Source organism: Rhinatrema bivittatum, chromosome 12 (assembly GCF_901001135.1).
Source record: "Rhinatrema bivittatum chromosome 12, aRhiBiv1.1, whole genome shotgun sequence".
NCBI classification, from domain to species: Eukaryota; Metazoa; Chordata; class Amphibia; order Gymnophiona; family Rhinatrematidae; genus Rhinatrema; species Rhinatrema bivittatum.
Window position 1 is genome coordinate 69,833,292 of NC_042626.1, and position 24,070 is coordinate 69,857,361.

At 44.8% G+C, this 24,070-nt stretch overlaps 2 protein-coding genes across 5 annotated transcripts in view; one reads left to right on the forward strand and one right to left on the reverse strand.

Moving 5' to 3' along the window:
* KLHL10 (kelch like family member 10) overlaps nucleotides 1–11,441 on the reverse strand; it is a 37,231-nt gene extending 25,790 nt beyond the window's left edge. The window contains exons 1-2 of the mRNA XM_029573755.1: nucleotides 10,820–11,441; nucleotides 9,519–10,008 (exon numbers count right to left, since the gene is read on the reverse strand). Of these exons, the coding sequence (XP_029429615.1) occupies nucleotides 9,519–10,008; nucleotides 10,820–11,016 (687 nt within the window). The 5' untranslated portion in view covers nucleotides 11,017–11,441. The remainder of the gene's footprint in view (nucleotides 1–9,518; nucleotides 10,009–10,819) is intronic.
* LOC115074368 (kelch-like protein 11) overlaps nucleotides 1–24,070 on the forward strand; it is a 105,013-nt gene that overhangs the window by 37,501 nt on the left and 43,442 nt on the right. For 2 of the 4 annotated variants that reach the window (XM_029573751.1, XM_029573752.1), the window contains 5 exons: nucleotides 13,393–13,491; nucleotides 14,331–14,400; nucleotides 14,799–14,845; nucleotides 16,660–16,745; nucleotides 17,565–17,654. In XM_029573751.1, coding sequence (XP_029429611.1) covers nucleotides 13,393–13,491; nucleotides 14,331–14,400; nucleotides 14,799–14,845; nucleotides 16,660–16,745; nucleotides 17,565–17,654 — 392 coding nt within the window. Of the gene's footprint in view, nucleotides 1–11,515; nucleotides 11,558–12,332; nucleotides 12,477–13,392; nucleotides 13,492–14,330; nucleotides 14,401–14,798; nucleotides 14,846–16,659; nucleotides 16,746–17,564; nucleotides 17,655–24,070 lie in introns of those variants that run through there. The other 2 variants (XM_029573753.1, XM_029573754.1) reach the window with 2 other exon arrangements.

Consider the following 24,070-nt stretch of genomic DNA (forward strand, 5'->3'; position numbering starts at 1 on the left):
CCCACCTCAATCCTTTCCCTCTGGGTGCCACATCTTAAATCCTGCCCTGGAGGATGTCAGTTGGACTATTAGATGACCAAGGGGTACTCAGGGAGGACAAGGAAGTAGCAGAAAAACTAAAAAAAAATTTTGCCTCTGTCTTTTCTAAGGAAGATGTTGGGTAATTTCCTGAAACATTCTTTGATGATTCAGAAGAACTGAAGCAAATAACTGTGAAAATGGAAGATGCAATAGAGCAAATTGACAAACTAAAGAGTAACAAATCACCAGGACTAGATGATATTTACCCCAGAGTTCTGAAATTGCAAATAAGAAATTTCAGTTCTATTACTAGTAACCTGTAAGCTATCGCTAAAAAGAGACACAATACCTGAAGAGTGGAGGTGGCCAATGTAACCTCAATATTTAAAAAGGGCTCCAGGGGTGATCCAGGAAACTATAGATTGGTCAGCCTAATTCAGTGCTGGCAAAAATCATGGAAAATGTTATAAAGTATAAAATCACAGAACATTTAGATGGACAATGTTTAATGGGACACAGCCAGCATGGATTTACCCAAGGGAAGTCTTGACTCACACAACTACATTTTTTTTTTTTTTGAAGGGGTGAATAAACGTGGACAAAAGTGAACCGGTAGATGAGGTGTATTTGGATTTTCAGAAGGCATTTGACAAAGTCCCTCATGAGAGGCTTCTAAGAAAACTAAAAAGTCATAGGATAGGAGGTGATGACCTTTTGTGGATTGCAAACTGGTTAAAAGACAGGAAACAGAGAGTAGGATCAAATGGTCTGTTTTCACAGTGGAAAAAGGTAAACAGTGGAGTGCCTCAGGTATCTGTACTTAGACCGGTGCTTTTCAATATATATATATAAATATCTGGAAAGGAGTACAATGTGTAAGGTGATCATATTTGCGGATGACACATAATTATGCAGAGTAGCTAAATCTCAAGTGGACTGTGATAAACTGCAGGAGGACCTTGTGAGGCTGGAAGATTGGGCGTCCAAATGGCAGATGAAATTTAATGTGGACAGTGCAAGGTGATGCATATAAGGGAAAATAACCCTGGCTATAGTTACATGATGTTAAGTTCCATATTAGGAGTTACCACCCAGGAAAGAGATCTAGGCATCACGATCAATAATACATTGAAATCATTGACTCAAACAGAATGTTAGGAATTATTAGGAAGGGAATGGTGAATAAAACAGTGGATGTCATAATCCCTCTGTATCGCTCCATGATGAGACCGCACCTTGAATACTGGAGAAAGTACAGAGCAGGGCGACCAAAATGATAAAGGGCATGAAACGGCTCCCATATGAGGAAAGGCTAAAGAGGTTAGGGCTTTTCAGCTTGGAGACTCAAGACGACTGAGGCGGGATAGGATAGAGGTCTACAAAATCATGAAAGGACCTAAACAGGTAAATGTAAATTAGTTATTTACTCTCTCAGACAATAAAAGGACTAGGGGGCACTCCATGAAGTTAGCAAGTAGCTCATTTAAAACAAATTGGAGAAAATTCCATTAACAATTATTAAGGGAGAGCTGCAGAAATCCACTGCTTATTCTTGGGCTAATCTGCTTGGAATATATCTACCCCGAGGATTCTGCCAGGTTCTTGTGAACTGGCTTGGCCACTGTTGGAAACAGGATACTAAGCTTGATGGACTCTTGGTCTGGCCTAGTATAGCAAGCCTTTTATTTATTATTGACATCAAACCTTTTATTTATTATTTATTATTGACATCAAACTAACTGGTCTATATTTTCCCAAATCAACCCTGGAGCCATTTTAAATAAGAACAAAAGACATACCAGACTGGGGCACACCAAGGGTCCATCAAGTCCAGCATCTTGTTTCCAACAGTGGACAATCCAGGTCACAAGTACCTAAACATTAGATATCAAGCTACTATTCCTTATTGATTAATAGCAACAAACCTTTTTAAAACCCAGTTACGCTAACTACCATAACCACATCCTCTGGCAATGAATTCCAGCGCTTAATTATGCATTAAGTAAAAAAATATTTTCTCTTCTTAGTTTTAAATGTATTATCCAGTAACTTTATTGTGTGTCCCCTGGTTTTTGTTGTTTTTGAAAGAATAAACAACTGATTAACATTTATTCTTTCCATTCCACTCATTATTTTATAGACCTCTATTATAACTCCCCTCAGCCGTCTCAAGCTGAAGAGTTCTAACCTCTTTAGCCTTTTTACATAGGGGAATTGTTCCATCCCCTTTATCATCATGGTCGCCCTTTTCTGTACCTTTTCTAATTCTGCTATATCTTTCTGGAGAAGTGGTGACCACAACTGAACACAAAACTCAAGATGAGGTCGCACCATGGAGTGATACAGAGGCATTATGATATTCTCTGTTTTATTCTCCATTCCTTTCCTAATAATCTGAAGCATTCTATTTGCTTTCTTGGCTGCTGCTGCACACTGAGTAGAAAATTTAAAAGTATTTTCATCGATGACACCTAGATCCTTTTTCTGAGAGGTGACTCCTAATGTGGAACCTTGCATTTTGTAGCTATAATTTGGTTTTCTCTTCCCTAAGTGCATCACTTTGCACTTGTATACATTACCTTTCGTTTGCCATTTTCATGCCCAGTCTCCCAGTTTTGCAATGTCCTCTTCCAGATTCTCACAATCCTCTTGTGATTTGACAACTTTGAATAATTTTGTGTCACTGGCAAATGTGATCACCTCACTTGTTCTTATTTCCAGGTCATTTATAAATATATTAAAAAGCATCAGTCCCAGAACAGATCCCTGGGACACTCCTTTATTCACATTTTTCCATTGGGAAAAATTAACATTTAACCCTACTCTCTATTTTCTATCTTTTAACCAGTTGGCAATCCACAATAGGACACTGCCACCTCTCCCATGATTTTCTAATTTCCTAAGAAGTCTCTCATGACAGACTTTGTCAAATGCTTTCTGGAAATCCAGATACACTATGTCAACCGGCTCACCTTTATCCAACAAAACCTTTATCTACAAAACCTAAACCTCTCAGACGCAGACTCAGCCCTCGCCTCATGGCTCGAAATTACCAACTCAGTGGCAAATAAACTATGCCCGCTGACCTCTAAAGAACTAAACCCAGCCCTAAAGAATAAAAAACCCTGGTTCACACCAGACCTAAAAAACCTCAAACAAGAACTAAGACGCAAGGAACCCACCCAAGCTGCATTGTCTGCATACAAAACCTCTATGCACTTTTACAGGGCATCAATTCTCCGTACAAAGAGATTTCTACGCCCGCAAAATACACTATTTCCTTTTCGATACGAAGGCACTGTTCTCCTACATGTCTGAACTTGCCTTGTTCTTTAAGAAAAAAATCTCCAACCTCATAGCCCCGCTCATCTCCTCCAATATCCATCCCCATACTCCATAACGAGAATGAAAAACTGGAGGCTTTTGAACCTACGTCTTCCTTGGAAATCAAATATATCCACAAGTGCATGAAACCCTCCTCCCACCCGGCTGACCCCCTCCCCACTAAACTACTGCTTACAATTCCTAAAACCATCTCCAAAGCACTGGCTGAAATTATAAACTGCTCTCTCTCTCTCAAGGATCAGTTCCCGATTCCCTGAAACTTGCCACTCTTAAACCATTATTAAAGAAACCTAATCTGGATCCTACTAACCTGCTAACTTTTGTCCCATCGCAAACCTCCCATTTATTGCTAAACTCATGGAGAAACTCGTCAACACCCGCTTCTCAGAATACCTAGACGATAACAAGATTCTCTTCCCAGCCCAGTTCAGATTCAGAAAATCTCTTAACACTGATTCTCTATTAATTTCACTCACTGACAGCATACTAATAGGCCTAGACAAAGGGCAACCGTTTATACTGACACTTCTCGACATCTCCGCAGCATTCGACACGGTGAACCATTCAGTCCTCATCAACCTCCTTTCAGACATCGGCATTTCAGGAACTGCCCTCTTGGTTCAAATCCTTCCTCAGTAACAGAAACTACAAGGTTAGAATAAGCAACAAAGAATCCCCCTCCCCCCCCCCAATCAGGTCAACACTTGGAGTCCCTCAAGGATCATCCCTACCCCCTACGCTCTTCAACATCTATCTCCTTCCCTTATGCCAACACCTATCCAATCTTAAGCTAACCCACTTCATCTATGCAGATGATGTACAGATCCTCATTCCTATTACAGAATCCATCTCCAAAACCCTCATTTTCTGGAACAGCTGCCTACACTCCATCAACCTACTCCTCTCCAGCCTCAACCTGATCCTCAACACGGCCAAAACAGAACTCCTTCTCATCACGGGGACGAAAAAAAACACTCTATAAACGCTTTAAACTCTTCGTCGATCTCCACGACCCAAGTGAGAGAACTGGGGGTTATACTGGATAACTGTCTAAACCTAAAACAATTTGTCAATAATACAACCAAAGAATGTTTTTACAAACTACAAGTGCACAAAAAGCTCAGACCACTTCTCCACCTACATGACTTCCACACGGTTCTACAAGCTACTCCATTCTCCAAAATCGACTATTGCAACTCCTTCCTACTAGGCCTCCCTTCCACGTCCACCAGACCTCTACAGATGCTCCAGAATGCCGCCGCAAGGATACTTGACAACACTAACCGAGGAGACCATGTCACACCTATTTTAAAAAACCTTCACTGGCTTCCCATCAATTTCAGAATCCTTCACAAAGCTCTTACCATCATACACAAGACTATCCAGAAGCAATCTTCTCTTGAAGTAGATTTCCCTCTTCGCCTCCACACCTCCTCCAGACCGGTCAGAACAGCATACAAAGACACCCTTCACGTGCCTCCTAAATCCTCCCTCCACACATCCATCAGGAAACGTGCCTTCTCCATAGCTGGCCCCACTCAATGGAATGCTCTACCCCCGGATTTACACCAAGAACAATGCCCGTTGACTTTCAAGAAAAAACTTAAGACTTGGCTTTTTACACAAGCGTTCCCCTAAAGGTTGTATTTTGTCTCTAGACCCTGGTCTGCTATCTAAAGCTACCTCTTTATTACTAGCTCCCAGTGCTATTAGCATAAGCCACCCTTCCAACTGTCCTACCCCCTCCTCCCCCAGTCCTTTGCTCCCCTCCCCACCCTCCCTGCCTCCCAGTCACCTACCCTGAATTCCTCAACGTTTATATTTCGAGTTAAGTTAACTCTGGTTTTTTTACTTTTGTTTCTATCTCACCCACCTCCCTGAGGCTCCTTTATGTGCCTCCGCCAGCTTCTTTACCCTCTCCTTCCAAGTCATCACCTCTTGTTTATTGTAATTTCTCCCGTTCTCTAAGTTTTGATGTAAACCGATGTGATATGAGTTGTCATGAATGTTGGTATAAAAAAGTATTAAATAAATAAATGTACGCCTTCAAAAAAAATATAGCAAATTTGTGAGGCAAGACAACCCTTGGTTAAATCCATGTTAGCTTTGTCCCATTAAACTATGCTTATATATATGTTCAGCAATTTTGTTCTTTATGATACTTTCTGCCATTTTGCCTGGCACAGATGTCAGACTCACTGGTTTGTAATTTCCTGGATCACCCCTTGACCCTTTTTAAAAATTGACAGCCTTCAGGTACTTTAGATGATGTTATTGATAGTTTACAAATTTCCTGTAGCAGGTCTGGAATTTTATTTCTCAGTTCTTTCAGAACTCTGGGTTGTATGCCATCTGGTCCAGGTGAATTGCTACTCTTTAGTTTGTTAATTTGCCCTAGTACATCTTCCAGATTCACTGAGATTTGTTTCAGTTCCTCAGTATCATCACCTTTGAATATCATTTCTGGTATGGGTATATATTACATTTTCCTCAGTGAATATTTATTTATTTAGATTTTTCTATTCTGCTTTTCGGCACTTCAAAGTGTACATCAAAGTGGGTTACATTCAGGTCCTATGGGTATTTCCCTATCCCCCACAGGGCTTACACTCTAATTTTGTACCTGAGGCAACTGAGTAAAGTGATTTTGCCCAAGGTCACAAGGAGTGATAGTGGGATTTGAACGCTGGTTTCCCTGGGTCATAGCCCGCTGCTCTAATCACTAGGCTACTCCTCCACTCCTGCTCTAACCACTAGGCTACTCCTCCACTCCAATACTGAAGCAAAGAATTCATATAGGGGTAGATTTTAAAACATTGCGCGCACACGTCCATGTGCATGCGATTTTATAACATGCATGCGCTGGCGTGTGCATGTTATAAAATGCCAGGTCGGCGCGTGCAAGGGGGGGGAACAGGCACTTACACACATCGACGCATCGGGGCCTTCCCCAGTTCCCTCCCAGTCCTTTCCAATTAAGGAGCGGACTGGGAGGGAACTTCCCAAGCCTGCCCTCCCCCTATCCCCCCTAATTCCTTGACCTACCTTTTGCTCCTGCTTCTGAGCAGGAGCAAGTTGCGTGCACCGGCACCATGGCACATGGCCGCTGTACCGGGTGCTCTAGCCCTGGACCGCCCCTTTCACTAACCCCAGGACTTACACGCGTGGCCGGGCCCTTTGGAAATTGGCCCAGCGTGCGTAAGGCCCGGCCATGCGCGTAAACCTTTTAAAATCCCTCCCTTTGGTTTCTCTGCTATGGCTCTGTCATCCCTATGTGCTCCTTTTACTCCTTGATCATCTAATGGTACAACTGACTCCCTTGCAGGCTTTATACTTCAAATGTACCTTAAAAAGGTTTTATGATGAGTTTTTGCTTCCACAGCAAGCTTCTTTTCAAATTCTCTCTTTGCCTTCGTTATCAGTGCTTTGCATCTGACTTGCCAGCACTTGTGCTGTTTCCTGTTTTCTTCATTCGGATCCCTTTTCCATTTCTTGAAAGATGTTTTTAGACATTATAGCCTCTCTCACCTCACCTTTCAACCTTCTTTCCACTTTTTCTAATGCCATGGAATACATCAGTTCTGGGCTTCCAAGATGGTACTTTTAAACATCCATGCCTGAACTAAACTCTTAACCTTTTCAGTTGCTCCTTTCAGTTTTTTCCTAATCATTTTCCTCATTTTATAATAATCCTCTTTTTTGAAAGTTAAATACTATCGTAGTAGATTTCTTTTTTGTGCTCCCTCCAGTTACCAGCAAAATGGAGGCTATTCTTAAAAACAATGATTGGGCATAAGGATGGGCATGGCCTAACTGGGAGGAGCCATCATTGTTTTAGCAAAGGGCAGTATTGCCTTAACAATCTACTAGATATTTTTGAAGGGGTTAATAAACATGTGGATGATTGTGAGCCAGGATAGTGTATTTGGTTTTTCCGAAGGCAATGAGCTAATCAAGTTTGCAGATTATACATAATTAATCAAACATGAGTGGATTGTGACCTTGTGAGACTAAGGGACTGGGCATTTAAATGGCAGCTGAAATTTAATATGGACAAGTGCAAAGTGATACACATGGGGAAAAAAAATATTAGCTATGCTAGGTTCTGTATTAGGAGTCAACACCCAGGAAAAGGACCTTTTAGAGTCATTATGGACAATACAATGACATTCTCAGTTCAGTGTGTGATGGCAGTCAAAAATGGCAAATAGAATGGTAGGAATGATTTGGGAACAAATGGAAAAGAAAACAGAGAACATCATATTGACTCTGTATCAATCCTTGCTGCATCTGCATCTTGAGTACTGAGTGCAGTTCTGGTTGCCCCATCTTAAAAAAAGATAAATTGGAACTAGAACAGGTGCAGAAGGCAACAAAAATGATAGAGGATGGAACGGTTCCCCCTGTGATGAGAGGCTACACAGAATAGGGCTCTTTAACTTGGAAAGCAGACAACTGAGGGGGACATGATAGCATTTAATAAATCATGAGTGGGGGTGGAAGGAGTAAATATTTACAATTTCAGATAATACTAAGGCTAGGGGACACTTGCAAAACTCATGGGTAGCTGATTTAAAACAAATTGTAGGAAGTACTTTATTACTCGGTCACTGTCAAGCTGTGAAATCTATTGCCACAGGATGTGATCAAGGGATTTAAAAGGAGTTTGGACAAGTTCCTGGAGGAAAAGTCCATAAATAGAGATCTTTGTTTTCAGGTAGTTTTTTTTTTGTTTTTATTTATTTTCCCCAGAAATGTATCTCTGTTTATTCAAACAAGAACAAAAATATTTATGTGAAAAAAGTAGCCATTTTTTCACTGATTTTTCCCCTTTTTTTCTTGCTGTAATGAACATTGATAAACTTCTGGGAAAAATAAGATAAAAACTGAAAATGAAAGTCCCTATCCATAAACCAGCATTAGCATTGGGGAAGAGTGTTATGGATCAGGCAGGACAGCATGACAAAGCTGAAGCAAAGCTTGGACAGGCACGGAAGGCTGGAGCAAGGCTTGGACAGAACAGCTTACAGGTAAGACAAACTGAGGTAAACAGAGTGCAGGTAAAGCTGGAACTGAGGCTTAAACAGGAACAGCATGCAGGTCGGACCGAGGCTTAGAGTGGAATAGAGCAAAGATAAGGCTGGAATTGAGGTTAAGACTGGAACTGAAGCTTGGACAGGAATAGCATGCAGGTAAGATGAACTGAGGCTTGGACTAAGGACAGGACAGGGCGAGACAAGGACAACACAGAATATGAAACACAAAAGCCCAAAGCCACAGTCAGGCAGGAAGGCTCTGAGGGCCAAAACAAGGAGAGGCCTTAAAAGACCAGAGTTCAGGGGAAGGTCTACATAAGCCACAAGGCAAAACAAAGACCAGAAGGCCCTTAGGCTTCTAGGCAAGGACCAAGGAGGCCATAAGGCAAGGCTAGATGCAAGAAGTCCAAATGGCCACAAGGCAAAACAAGGTGCAAGAAGGCCAGATGGCCACAAGGCTAGGAGCAAGAAGACCCAGAGGCCACAACCCAAAATAAGGATTGACCTGGGGAAGCCACATGGCAAGAGTGGCTAGGGCAAGAAGCCAAGTGTAACTCAATGCGGAAGCACTTTGGGTTTGGTAAGGTAGAGTTATATAGAGCTGGAGTCTAGGTGTGGGGTAGGCAGGGAAGAGGAGCTGACACGGGGACAACAGGGGATGGATCTTTGCGGAGACCTCTGCTGGCGGGGAGGTGTCACTGTTGGGATACTGTGAGGCTGCATAGCAGCTGAAATCGTAACAAGACACCACTTATCTCTGGGAGAGAACAAAAAATGGATGTACAATGGGATCTGCCTGGCACTTGTGATCCGGATTAGCCATGGTTAGAGCCAGGATGCTGGACCCAATGGATCTCTGGTCTGATTCAGCACAGCACTTATGTTCTTATGAAGTAAAAGGGTTGAGTTGTGTAGTGGGCAGTAGCTAAGAACGTGCCATACTGGGTTAGACCAAGGGTCCATCAAGCCCAGCATCCTGTTTCCAACAGTGGCCAATCCAGGCCATAAGAACCTGGCAAGTACCCAAAAACTAAGTCTATTCCATATTAAGAACCTGGCATGTACCCAAAAACTAAGTCTATTCCATATTAACTAATAAAAACTAAGGAAGGTTACCTTGGGTAGCAAAATGGAAATGTACTGTTTCCTGCGTGCGGGGTCATGTGCAATCCATTTCAAAATGGCCTCAAATACGGCATCTTCCTGTTTGACATTGAGTTCGTCCTTCTCGATGATGTCCCTCAGCTCGTAGACGGAGAGCTCCAGGAACTCCGTGGACACTTTCACCATCTCCTCAAAGTTGTGGAGGATGAACATGTAGGCCTTTTGTCGAAGTTCAGGGCAATGGTAGTAGTCGGTGAACTTACAGATCCCGATGCAGTTATCCAAACAGAGCTGGGACTTCAGGAACTCGCAGCAGGCCCTGACAATTCCCATGATGTTGAACTGATCAGCCGCTGCCAGAAGCCTCTCCACGTTGTCTGCGGTTATAGCCACGGTCCTGGTGTAGGCATACTCAATGATTAACTTCATCATGTCAGGGGAAACACCGGGGATGCTGTACACTTTCTTCTCAGTGTTGTTCCAGCCACTGGTAAACAAAGCTCTGAGGGAAAGAAGATTTTGTAATTGGACTTAAGCAGTACTGAAAACAGCAGAGGATACCAGGTAGGCCTTAACTCAGCAAAATGTCTGAAGTGATATAAATGGCTTTTTTTTTTCATGCAGCAAAAAATATTTGGGATAGCTGGGGGGGCAGATGTTCCGCTCTGCCATATGGAGATTTATTCCTTGGCATGATTTTTTTTTCCACACTACTCTGAATTTTGCAGAATTGAGGTCTTGGAGAAGAGAGCAAGGACTAGAGTTCCGCGTGCTATTGGTCTTAGATACAGGAGTGATGTTCTCTGTGGGGTTTGATTAACTTGGGGGAGGGGATTGTAATGGTATTTAAGGAATGTTCCCCTCTTCATCTCTCCTGCGCAAACTGTGAATCACTGTATGTACTCTCCATATGGCACTAAGGAGGGAGTCAGGCCCTAGGGAATGGCTCCTAGATTATGGAGAAAAAAATGTTTCATGAAAAAAAATCCTTTTCTCCTTTTCAGGCTGTGAAGCACTGTAGTTTACCTCTGCATATCGTCAGGTACGATGTCACCTTTTTTAAATCTGACAGGGTAAAGTGCTTCCTTCTAATGATAAAAATAAGCTTCCTTCAAATTAAAATACTAAGTAGCTCTTATGATGTCACAGGTCTGCACTTTTTTTTATTTTTCTCTATGAAATTAGGTAAACCTTAGCTCCTTTTAAAACCTCTTCATGAAGCACCTTATCACACTTTATAAAAATGCACACCATGCTTTGCCTATGCTCTTTCTCCCCTGCCCATATTTGCAGAATTTGTTACAAACACTGACCTAAAGTAGGAACTACAGCTACAGAGGATGTTCTTGTGGGCATTGAATTCAATCCCGTTAACCTTGATCACCACATCACAGAGTTTGCCCTCTAATCGGAGCTCGTTGAAGATAGTGCAAGCCATGGCACTCATCTTCCTCTCCATGTTGCTCTGGTGGAACCCAGATGATGTGGAGGATTCCTCCACATCCATCATCGTAGAGTCGGTGATTGAAAAAATGCTTCCTAAGGGCTATCGGTTTGGCTCGGTCCTCTCACCACTACATGGCCTTGGATGAATGAGCAGGAGTTCTAGAGCGCCTCCAATGGTGACATCATTGGCAAGATTGTGTGATGGGTTCTGGAACCTGTCCCATCCTTATCATGGTTAGTGGTATGGAATGAGTATCGCACTGTTAACGGGAACTACAGGAACCCAAGGTGCCTGCTTGGAATGCTGCCATAGGAGTCCTGTTTACCAACTGACTGAGGCAGGCCCATACAGAGAAGGTTGACCTAGTCAAGACTGGTTGAGAGAAGACTACAAGTCTATTTCCAACCCTCTCTAGACTCTCTTATGACAATCTTTGCAGTGATGTAGAGGAGGACTTTGCACTCCTCACTTCACTAAGTGGCTCCTTCTGGGATTGCTTTAAGAAAGTGGCCTGGATATGGATAGCTTGGCTTACCCACTGTGTTTCGAACTGCACTGAATGCACATTTTGGAAGTAATGCAAAGAGGAGTAACTTGCAACAAGGTCAGATCAGACGTGGTGGAGGCTGTATTAGAATCTGGGTCTCCATGTTGCACAATTTGACTATCTGGGATCCAAAGACCATTCTCTATCATCAGAATGCTTCTCATTTTCTTATTGTATTTATTTATTTCTGTTTTATATTTTGCCTTTTCTAAAAACGATGGAATTGCAGTACATGTGTCTGGGGAAGGGAGAGGGGAAGCCACGAGAATATATAACTCTGAATTGAGCAATACAGAGTATATACTCCTTTCATAGTATAGCTAGGAGATCTAGAAATAGGATAAGCAATAAACAAGGTCTAACTTAATGCAGCATATGGATACTGTTGTGACTAGCAAGTGTCCTTTCTGTAAAAATAAGCAGAGGATGATGGTGCCGGAATATACAAACTGGTAGTTGAAGCGAGGGGGAATGTACTGAGCATTATTTCGAAAGGTGGCCTAAAAATTAAAATTATTAGTATTTAGAGAGAGGCAAGACGTGAGGCAAACAAACAGCTTGTTGGATACTCGCGATGTACTAGAGGCACTGTTAAACCAGAGAAAAGCAGGTGTGGACTAAATATACCAGAAAAACCGTGGAAGCAGGACAGTGCCGGCATCTAGACAACACTGGAGCCTCTGTAGGTTGCGAGGCCTTTTACTGGCCCAACCTGGTGCTGTCCAGGGACCACAGAATTCGGCCGAGCCCTACTGAAACCAGAAGTTAGACCATCCCCACCGCGAAAACCAGGTTGCAAAATGCACCCACTACAATCATGGACGTCCCCAGCCTCCCCCACCGTGCAACCAGACCCGCCCCTAACCCCTCGATTCCCTCCCGCTGGGCCCCGCCCCTTCCGGAAGCGGGTTGGGCCGGGAAATAGAACGACTACCCCCTGACCCGGTAGCCGCCAGCGCGTCTCCCCGCAGTTATGGTGAGTCCTCCTCCCACAAGCTCGGTGCCCAGGTTACTGGATGCATAAGACCGGGGCTGCAGGGGGGGGGGATCAGGGCAACGCTGCCCAGTGCCCACGTGGATAATACAAGAATTTCAGAAGCGATCGATAGGAAAACGCTGCCCAGTGAGAGCCAGAAGCTGACACTGTTCCCTCTAGGGAGCCCGTTTGGATCTTGCCAGTAGGCTTGAAGTCATTGCTTTAAGCATTTGCGTTTTACCTGCGTGCCAAGATGTATGTGCCATGGGGCTCGCTCAGTGCAGACTGTGCCCCTTGGGAAAAGAAACTTAAACAATGGAAACCCCAATTCTCAGGCCACAGAGCCCGTGGTGGCAGGGCCCCTACACCCTACCAATCCTCTTGTACTTCCTGGACCTCCACAAACTTGCTTTCCTTCAAATGCGCCAGGAACAATTTGAATATTTTTGCAGTGTATTTAAAATTGCCCACAAACAGATAAGGGTCAACAGATGAGCTGTAGCTGAGACCTTTTTCTTGGACTAATTCAGTACAACAGGTCAGTGAGGAAACCACAAGTTACGTTGGGCTTAAATATAGTACAGGGTCAAATTCAAGGCAATTACAACACTGTACTGAGATAACGAGCAGGTCAGGGGGTATAACTGAAGTGTTGTAGCAGGCAGGACCAGATTTAAGATTTTGGCGCCCATAGTAGAGTGCCACAGGTCTGCCCCTTTTTGAAGCTGTGCGGGCATATGGCCCTAAAGCAAGCAGAAGCAGGCCGATATTTGGTGCCTTCAAAATGTGATACCCTAGGTAGTTGCCTGTGTTGCCTATGCCTGAATCTAGCCCTGCCCCATCCCCAGCTCCTTGCAGTCAGGTAATGGTACATATCGGAATATGGAACTGGGATGTGATGGTGTTTTGCTTGCAGGTCCCTGAGCTGTCAAAAGAAAATGTTCATATGAAGAACCCGGAGCATGTGAAGGAGATAATTGCATCTCTGCACATAGGAGGGAAGAAGAAACTCCAGGTCAGCTAACCGTTGCCTTGATTTGGTTTTATTTGTAAAAATAAAGATGTTATGCAGCACTAAACGGTACAGAGAGAGAGAGAGTTTGTCTTTAACATGAGTGATAGGCATATATATATATATATATATATATAAGATTTATATCTCTATGAATTTTTCCACTGGTTTGTGGAAAACCATGTGTGCTGCTAGATGTGGGTGTTGCCTTCTTGCAGCTGTGATATAAAACACATGTCGCTTCTTGCTCTGTTTATCAGCCATGGAGTCTTGGGCATGCCTGGCTGCTGCCAGTTCTCGGCTAGCTCTTCTAGCTAGGGTTATTGTACAGAGCAGTAATCCTTGGTGTAAGGACCATTACATATGTGTGAGTGTTAAAGGCTTCCCGTGCAGGCTCTTCTTCGTCGTGTAAGTTTGGAGGGAGATCCGAATTAGTCAGGTAAAGGGTGATCAGCTTCAGGCTTGGCTCCTTGCTATGGCACGCTGAGTGCTGCTGATGCATAGGGCTGGGTATCAGGACTGGGCAGAGAGCCTACAGTCTCATTTGTGGTAGAAAGAAAACAAAATGGGCACATGAAACTCATCCTTATCTACCCTGTATATGTAACCTTCATGGGTAAAACCTCAGCCTTGCTTTTTTGAACTAATTTTATTTTTGCATGATTCCTCCTCTCCCTTTACCTTTGTGGAATTTGCAGTATATGAAGGTCTAAGCAAAAGATTCAGCTAGCAAAGCAACCTGTAGGCCCAGTACCCATAGGAGATAGCAAGTGAGTCCCCAAACCCTGTCTGCCATGCTTTACTGCCTCGTGACTGACCACCTTTTTCTTTTTTATTTGTAGGTCATTTCTGATTTTGATATGACCTTAAGCAGGTTTCAGTTTCATGGGAGAAGATGCCCGACCTCTTACAGTGAGTATAGATCGGGGATGGGTATTGCCATCCTCCTCCTCCAGGTTCATTCATAAGAACATATGAAATTGCCACGCTGGGTCAGACCAAGGGTCCATCAAGCCCAGCATCCTGTTTCCAACAGAGGCCAAACCAGGCTACAAGAACCTGGCAAGTACCCAAACACCAAGAAGATCCCATGCTACTGATGCAATTAATAGCAGTGGCTATTCCCTAAGTCAACTTGATTAATAACCATTAATGGACTTCTCCTCCAAGAACTTATCCAAACCTTTTTTGAACCCAGCTACACTAACTGCACTAACCACATCCTCTGGCAACAAATTCCAGAGCTTAATTGTGCGTTAAGCGAAAAAGAACTTTCTCCGATTAGAATGTCATTGTTTGTGTCTTTCCAGATATTATCGACAACAGCCATTTGGTGAGCGAAGAGTGCAGGCGCCAGGTAATCTCCCTTACTTTGTTAAGGTCCTGGAATCCGCTTGTATGTGGGGTGTGGGCAGACCTGGTCGTGGAGATGCAGTGAGCCCCTGAGAGTGGCCATGTTGGTATAAAATTAAAAAAAAATAAGAAGAAGAAGGGGCCTCATTGGTTCCTGCCACATGTGTGATGTCAATTATGGCATCATCTCTGCTGCAAAACAATTGGTTCCATTGTGTGTGTGTGAGGTCATAAGTGAGTTGAGGGGTGCGAAAGGGAATGGCAGGGAAGTAGTTGTTGGGACAAGAGAGTTCCTTAAATACTTGTTTGTTTGAATATAGCTTATTGCGTAAATGTTACCACCCACATTGATAAGAACATAAGAAATTGCCATGCTGGGTCAGACCAAGGGTCTATCAAGCCCAGCGTCCTGTTTCCTACAGAGGCCAAAACCAGGCCACAAGAACCTGGCAATTACCCAAACACTAAGAAGAACCCATGCTACTGATGCAATTAATAGCAGTGGCTAATCTTTAAGTATAATTGATTAATAGCCATTAATGGACTTCTCCTCCAAGAACTTATCCAAACCTTTTTTGAACCCAGCTACACTAACTGCACTAACCACCTCCTCTGGCAACAAATTCCAGAGCTTTATTGTGCGTTGAGTGAAAAAGAACTTTCTCCAATTAGTCTTAAATGTTCTACTTGCTAACTTCATGGAATGCCCCCTAGTCCTTCTATTATTCGAAAGTGTAAATAACCGAGTCACATCTACTCGTTCAAGACCTCTCATTATTTTAAAGACCTCTATCATATCCCCCCTCAGCCGTCTCTTCTCCAAGCTGAACAGCCCTAACCTCTTCAGCCTTTCCTCATAGGGGAGCTGTTCCATCCCCTTTATCGTTTTGGTTGCCCTTCTCTGTACCTTCTCCATCGCAACTATATCTTTTTTGAGATGTGGCGACCAGAATTGTACACAGTATTCAAGGTGCGGTCTCACCATGGAGCGATACAGAGGCATTATGACATTTTCCATTTTATTCACCATTCCCTTTCTAATAATTCCCAACATTCTGTTTGCTTTTTTGACTGCCGCAGCACAATGAACCGATTTTAAAGTATTATCCACTATGATGCCTAGATCTTTTTCCTGGGTGGTAGCTCCTAATATGGAACCTAACATCGTGTAACTACAGCAAGGGTTATTTTTCCCTGTATGCAACACCTTGCACTTGTCCACATTAAATTTCATCTGCCATTTGATAACACACTTTATTTTCTAGTCGGCTTTATGTTGGCAGTATATGATTGCTTTGTTGTATGCCTTTCTTGTTTTCATGGTGTCTGGAGTGGGGTTATTAAAAAATAACTAATACATTAATTACATTTTTAAATAGTTTTTAAGTCATACTGGTTGTGTATTGCTACTTATTTATTTAACATTTTTCTAGACCAACATTCGTTGGGAACATCACATCGGTTTACATGGAACATAACAGTAGCATTATAGGGCTATACATAGAACTAAGAAATAATATAAACTAATATCTTCCAACAGGGATTAATGATAGAAACTTAACTTGGAAAAGAGAAGGATATAAACTTAAAACGGAGATAAGCGCTATACAATATAGTACAATGAGAACAGGAGATCAATTATTGTCTTGTTTATAGGGCTCTACATAGAACTAAGAAAATACTTGCTGTGATCTCCCCTCTTGAATTATTTGCATGGTTCAATTATTTGTGGCTTTCTGCTAAGAATATATTTCTTTTGTTTGGTTGGGTTTTTCCTTTTTCCCAGATGTTCAAACAGACTTTTCTTTGTTTTCCTAGTTACATGAACTTTTTAATACCTACTATCCACTGGAGAAAGATCCCAAGCGCAGTGTCAAAGAGAAATACCCCTTAATGGTTGAGTGGTAGGTATGCGGGGGCAAGAGGGAGGGTAGTGGTGATGTCTGATTAGATGGAGAAGCTACCAGGTGAGACATGGCACAAGTTTTGGGAGAGGGAGGAGGGCGGGGAAGGGATGGCTAGTTAGGGACTGGAATCCCTTGCGTAGCAATCACCAGCCATTTACTGTTAATATATAAGGGACTGTGGAAGGGGATGGGGGGGCTCTTGTGTTCAGATCTGCTTGTGAACTGAAACTTTGCCATAGGTCTATAATTAAAAAAAAATTGTACAATGCAGTTTGACTCCCCAAGAACGTCTTCTGATGCCTGAAAAGCTGCAGTAGGGAGTATGAGGAGTGAAGAAAGGAGGTTTAAAGTATTTTCCCCTCTCTTCAACCCTTTACTGATTAAAGGGAGAGTGCCCTGCTGACAGAGGGTTAAAAAGTGAGAGAGTGATTCCTGCGGTGCCCTCTTCTTACAGCACATGGCTACTCTACCCTGTGGCCACTATCCCAGGTCCCATATGGCTCCCACCCTGTCCATGGCAGCTCCCATGATTGTGTAGAGCAGACACATTCCCCGTTTTCCCTGCAGGGTTGCACAGGGGCTGGTAATCATCTTGTCTACACATTGGGAACTGTTGGTTCTTCGCAACCATCCTTGCCCTTTTCTGTATTATGTCGCCATATCTCACAATGCTAACTCCATTTCCTCTTTATAAGGGACCTCGACACCTTTCTTTGTAATTGGCCGGCTCCAAACTTGGGCTGTGACCCGCTGGCTTTCAGGGTCATCATGTGGCTAAGGATTAGAGTGGACATCTGACGCTTTCTTTACTTCCAGGTGGAGTAAGGCCCATGACCTCCTGACAGAGCAGAGGATCCCCAAAGAACAGATAGCCCAGGCAGTGAAGGAATCCAGTGCTATGCTCAGGTACTCCCATCCTAGGAGAAAGCAGGCAGACAGTTCAGGAAATAGATTGTGGAATTGTTTTGTCTTGTCTTGTTTTCAAGGTAGGTATTCTTGTGTGATCAGTCCTGCTTGTAGAGTTGTGCTCATAAGTTTACATACTCCTGGCAGAATTTGTAAGATGTTTAACATTTTAAGAAAAGATAAGTAATGAGACAAAACACGTGCTATTTTTAATATGTTCCAAATTGTGCTATTCTGTGATGCATAAAATAGTTTAATCAAACAAACCATGGCAATAAAGGAAATAATAAATTGGTCCTCTCCAAAAGTTTACATACTTGGGGTAGATTTTAAAAGAAGCGCGCGCGTGGCCTACATGTGCGCCCGCTACCTGGCGCGCACACATGTATGCCCAATTTTATAACATGCGCGTGCAGCAAGGGTTATTTTTCCCTATATGCAACACCTTGCACTTGTCCACATTAAATTTCATCTGCCATTTGGATGCCCAATCTTCCAGTCTTGCAAGGTCCTCCTGCAATTTATCACAATCCACTTGTGATTTAACTACTCTGAATAATTTTGTATCATCGGCAAATTTGATAACCTCACTCGTATTCCTTTCCAGATCATTTATAAATATATTAAAAAGTACTGATCCAAGTACAGATCCCTGAGGCACTCCACTGTTTACCCTTTTCCACTCAGAAAATTGACCATTTAATCCTACTCTCTGTTTCCTGTCTTTTAGCCAGTTTGTAATCCATGAAAGGACATCACCTCCTATCCCATGACTTTTTAGTTTTCTTAGAAGCCTCTCATGAGGGACTTTGTCAAACGCCTTCTGAAATCCAAATACACTACATCTACCTGTTCACCTTTATCCACATGTTTAATACCCCCTTCAAAAAAAATGTAGGAGATTTGTTAGGCAAGACTTCCCTTGGGTAAATCCATGTTGACTATGTTCCATTAAATCATGTCTTTCTATATGCTCTACGATTTTGATCTTGAGAATAGTTTCCACTATTTTTCCCAGCACAGAAGTCAGGCTCACTGGTCTATAGTTACCCGGATTGCCCCTGGAGCCCTTTTTAAATATTGGGGTTACATTGGCCATCCTCCAGTCTTCAGGTACAATGGATGATTTTAATGATAGGTTACACATTTTAACTAATAGATCAGAAATTTCATTTTTGAGTTCCTTCAGTACCCGAGGATGCATACCATCCGGTCCAGGTGATTTGCTACTCCTTAGTTTGTCAATCTGGCCTACTACATCTTCCAGATTCACAGTGATTTGGTTCAGTTCATCTGACTCATCACCCTTGAAAACCATCTCTGGAACTGGTATCTCCCCAACATCCTCATTAGTAAACACGGAAGCAAAGAATTCATTTAGTCTTTCTGCAATGGCCTTATCTTCCCTAAGAGCCCCTTTAACCCCTCGGTCATCTAAAAGTTCAACAGACTCCCTCCCTCACAGGTTTCTTGCTTTGGATATATTTGAGTTCTCCCCAAAGTGGCTCAATGATTTTTAAGCGGAAGGCAGGCAAGAAGTTAGCCCCTGGGGGACTGGAGAGGCAGTCAAGGTCCCGGAAGAGGAAATCCAGGGATAGGTCCCGGAGGGGCTCGGACCCACCCAAGGAGAAGCGCCCTTTACGTGGTGGCCCTCAGGACATGGTCACCGACTCCACGTCGCAGGATGAGGCGGACCCACTCATGGGGCCCCTGGGGGGGGGCCGAAGAGGTGGAAGGGGAGGTGCCAGCCCAGCCTGGTACCAGCAAAGGCACTCCGGCGGTGGATGGTGATGACCCAAAGGTGGTACGGCTGTTTAGGAAAGATGAACTGGCCCCGCTCATTCCGGCCATTCTTCAGGAGCTTGGCGTGGAAGCTCCACCAGTGGAGTCCCGGCCGGGTGCCAAAATGGATCCGGTGTTGTTGGGCCTTAGTGGTCCAGCGGTGGCTTTTCCATTCCACTTTTCGGCGTCTACATACTGTTCCGGGAATGGGACACTCCGGAGTTGGGCCTGAAAGTGAGTAAGGCCATGGATAAACTTTATCCGCTTCCAGAGGACGCGTTGGAGCTTCTCCGTCTCCCTAGAGTGGACGCAGCGGTGTCGGCAGTAACGAAGAGGTCGATGATTCCGGTAACAGGGGCCACAGCACTTAAGGACATACAAGATAGGAAGCTGGAGCTACAACTTAAGAAAGTTTTTGAGGTCTCTGTTCTGGGGGTCCGCGCAGCCATATGTAGTAATTTTGCCCTGAGGGCGGGCCTGCGCTGGGCCCAGGTGCTCCAGGCCAGTGCCGGTCTCTCGGAAGAGGAATCTGCTCAGGTGAATCGTTTGGAGGCGGTGATCGCTTACAGCGGGGATGCTCTATATGACCTGTTGCGTACGTTGGCCAGATCCATGGTCTCGGCGGTTTCTGCCACCTTCATCTACTGGACACAGAGAAATACTTAAGGAATCGCAGGTGGCGCACCGGTCTGTCAGAGGGTGCCCTTCAAGTTTTTCTCTGTCGCCATCTGTTGGAAGGGAGGCAAAACCCTACCAATTGCTACCAATTAGTTACTTATTCCTGTGGTGTCTTTAGCACAGTGCGAGCATTGAGGAGAGGATCACCTTGCTGGTGGCTGGAAAGAATCGTAAGAAATGCTTGGAGGAATTTTTAAAACTTAAAAGTATAGGGGAAAAGTAAACTATTGGTGTATATTATTTAGTGTGTTTTGTTTTAAATAGTCAAAAAGGCAGGCTACACACAGAAGTTTGTGTGTTTGTATTTCCCAACTCTCCCACCCCTAGCTCATCCTTTAATTTGTAGGCACGTGTCACTTTCACACTTTAAAAATACAATTTATTTTTTTTTAAGTGTGAAAGATCACTGGAAGTTTCTTCAATTCATGATCCTCAGAATGCATTTCCAGCTCCGGGTCCCCCCATTTGGTCTGGCTTCAGCTCCTCGCTCTTTCACCAAGGTGATGGTGGTGGTGGTCGCAGCTCTTCAGCGGGCGGGAAGGCTGGTTCCCCATACTTGGATGACTGGCTTATTTGGGCCTGGTGCTACCTCAGCTCCTCAGTATGTCTCTGCCTCAGCAGGGGTGCAGACGTGTGGACTGGTGCTGTAACAGCAGATGGATTCTTAGTTACCTCGGACCATCTCTTTGTCTTATGGGAGCGGTCCTAAGAAAGGACATAAGGCATCCAAAGCTACCATTGCCTCCATTTCACACTTAAAAAAAAAAAAAATAATTTAAATCAGCCTTTTAACTTAAACTCAGAAATTCTCCATACCTTATCAAGAGTTTGATCATTCACTTGTAGGTCACTAATACATTTAAAGGACCCTAATTAGACACTTCCTACTCCCACAGCAACCTAAAACATAACTAGGAACTGAACAAATTTGAGATGAAGGCAGCAGTCCAGCAGCAAGAGGGGGGCTTCCCAGTCTTTTGCATCGAGTGTCACATGTATGATTTTTTACCCACCGGTGAGAAGTTGTAAGTGTGCATCCGATGCAAAGAGCTCCTGGTTCTCAGAGAACGAGTCCGATCTCTGGAGGCTAGAGTGGCAGACCTGGAGGAGCTGAGGCAGACAGAGAGGTATATAAATGAGACCTTCAGGGACATAGTAGCCAAGTCCCAACTTCAGACTGGCAGCCCTGGTGTTGCATTGGAGGAGGAAGATCTCATGATTGGAGAGCATCAACCTGGTGCATCAGGAAATGTTCCTATAGCAAGGACCCGCTCTCCAGGTGGTGCATTGTCCTCTCATACCAAGGATGTAGTCTCCCAGGGCTACTGCCCAGGAGGGAAGGGTTAGGTCGGCCGTCATAGTTGGTGGAAAAGGATAATCAATGGGATAGTGCTATACTAGGGTGCAAATTATATCGCAGGGATCAGCCCTGTCGGCAACACTTTTCAATATTTACCTCCTCCCGGTTTGCCACCTACTCACAGGACTGGGAATCATACATTATATTTACGCGGATGACATACAACTACTGTTACCGATTTACAACACAATTGAAGAAACGATCAAACTGGCCAATATGTACCTAGACATAATCAAACAGCTACTAAACCAGATGGAGTTAGTAATAAACATTGAAAAAACAGAATTCCTACATCTCGAACGAAAAAATATAAACCCAATTCAAACACAAATAGCAATAAAAAATAATCAAACTGTGGAATTAGCGGTGAAAGTACGCAATCTAGGTGTAATAATAGACCCCGAACTAAACCTGAAACAACACATATCACTAAAGGAAAATTAGTTTCTTACCTGATAATTTTCATTCCTGTAGTACCAAGGATCAGTCCAGGACACCTGGGTTGTGACTCCGCACCAGTAGATGGAGACAGACTAAAACTTGTGGGCGGAGCCATATATGCCCCTGTGCCAGTCACAGCCCCTCAGTCATACGTAATGTCAAAGTAGAAAACACAACCAGAGAACTAAAACCAAAACTAGCTATAAACCGCCAATAGAACGGGGAAAGAAACACCCCTTCTGGAAACGTGCTCTCCACCGAGAGAGCTAAACAAGCGGACAAGATTAACCCAGAACCGTGAGCGGACTCTCCATTACTTCAGCGCAGCACTGCGGGCGGGATCCTGGACTGATCCTTGGTACTACAGGAACGAAAATGATCAGGTAAGAAACTAATTTTCCTTTCCCTGTACGTACCAGGATCAGTCCAGGACACCTGGGATGTACCAGAGCTAAATTACCGAGGGTGGGAAGCAGAGAGTCCCGCTCGGAGTACCCCCTCTCCAAATCCCCCGGAATCGGAAGTCTGGACATCCAACCGGTAATGCCTGATAAAGGTATGCAAAGACTTCCAGGCAGCCGCCCTGCAAATCTCTTGAGGCGACACCTGAGAAGCCTCCGCCCAAGATGCCGCTTGCGAACGAGTCGAGTGAGCCTTCAGGCCCACGGGAAGCGGTGTTCCCCGCACCAAGTACGCCGAACCGATGGCCTCCTTAAGCCACCGGGCGATCGTTGTGCGAGACGCTGCGGCCCCTTTCTTAGGACCAGAGAACAGGACGAACAGAAGATCTGTGACCCGAAAAGGATTAGTGACCTCCTGATATCGGAGGAGGGACCTCCGTACGTCAAGCGTCCGCAATTCCCTCGCTTCCGGAACAGAGGACTCCCCGCCCGCCAAAGCGGGCAGTTCCACCGATTGATTCATTTGAAAAGACGACACCTCTTTCGGTAGAAAGGAAGGAACTGTGCGCAAAGAAACTCCGGAATCGGAAATACGCAAAAAAAGGGTTCCCTACAGGACAGGGCCTGCAACTCGGAAACCCGCCGTGCCGAGGCGATCGCTACCAAGAACGCCGTCTTGAGAGTGAGATCCTTAAGAGTCACGCGTTTCAAGGGCTCAAAAAAAGGCGCCGCGCATAGGGAGGAGAGAACCCAGTTGAGGTTCCAAGCCGGACAAGGGAGACGCAAAGGAGGGCGAAGGTGCTTGGCACCCCGGAGGAAGCGAGAAATGTCCGGGTGGCGCACCAGGGACGTACCACGGACCTTTCCCCGCAAACAACCAAGCGCCGCCACATGGACCCAAAGGGAACTGCACGCCAGACCTTTGGCCAGACCAGCCTGGAGGAACGCCAGAATGTCGGAGACGGAAGCCGGAGTGGGGTCCACCCCACGCTGCACGCACCATTCCTCAAAGACCACCCAGACACGGACATACGCCAGAGACGTCGACTGCTTCCTGGAACGCAGCAGCGTGGCTACCACCGCATCTGAGTAACCTGTCCTCTTCAGCCGACTCCTCTCAAAAGCCATGCCGCGAGACAGAAGTGATCCGCATCCTCCAAACAAACGGGGCCCTGATGGAGCAGGCCCGCCATTCCTTGGAGCCGAAGGGGGCGCCGTTACCGCCAGCAGGGCGAGGTCTGCGAACCACGGCCGGCGCAGCCACTCCGGTGCCACCAAGATCACCTTGGCCGGGTGCAATTCTATGCACCGTAGAATCTTGCCGATCATCGGCCACGGGGGAAACACATAGAGCAGCACCTCCGTCGTCCAGGGAAGCATCAACGCCTTCTACCCCCCGTTCTCGACGTCGACTGTAAAATCGCGGGGCCTTCGCGTCGTGCCACGTGGCCAACAGATCCATGTGGGGCACCCCACACGTTTTGCAAATGAGCAGAAATGCTTCGTCCCCCAACTCCCACTCTCCGGGATCCCGACGATGACGGCTGAGAAAAGCCGCCTGCACGTTGTCGACTCCCGCAATGTGAGACGCTGCTATGTTGCGGAGATGTAGCTCCGACCAGGCCATCAAGCGCTGAGCTTCCTCCGCCACCTAGGGGCTCCTTGTCCCGCCCTGGCGGTTGATGTATGCCACGGTGGTCGCATTGTCCGACAACACTCGAACTGCCTTCCCCCGCAGCCACAGCAGGAAGGCT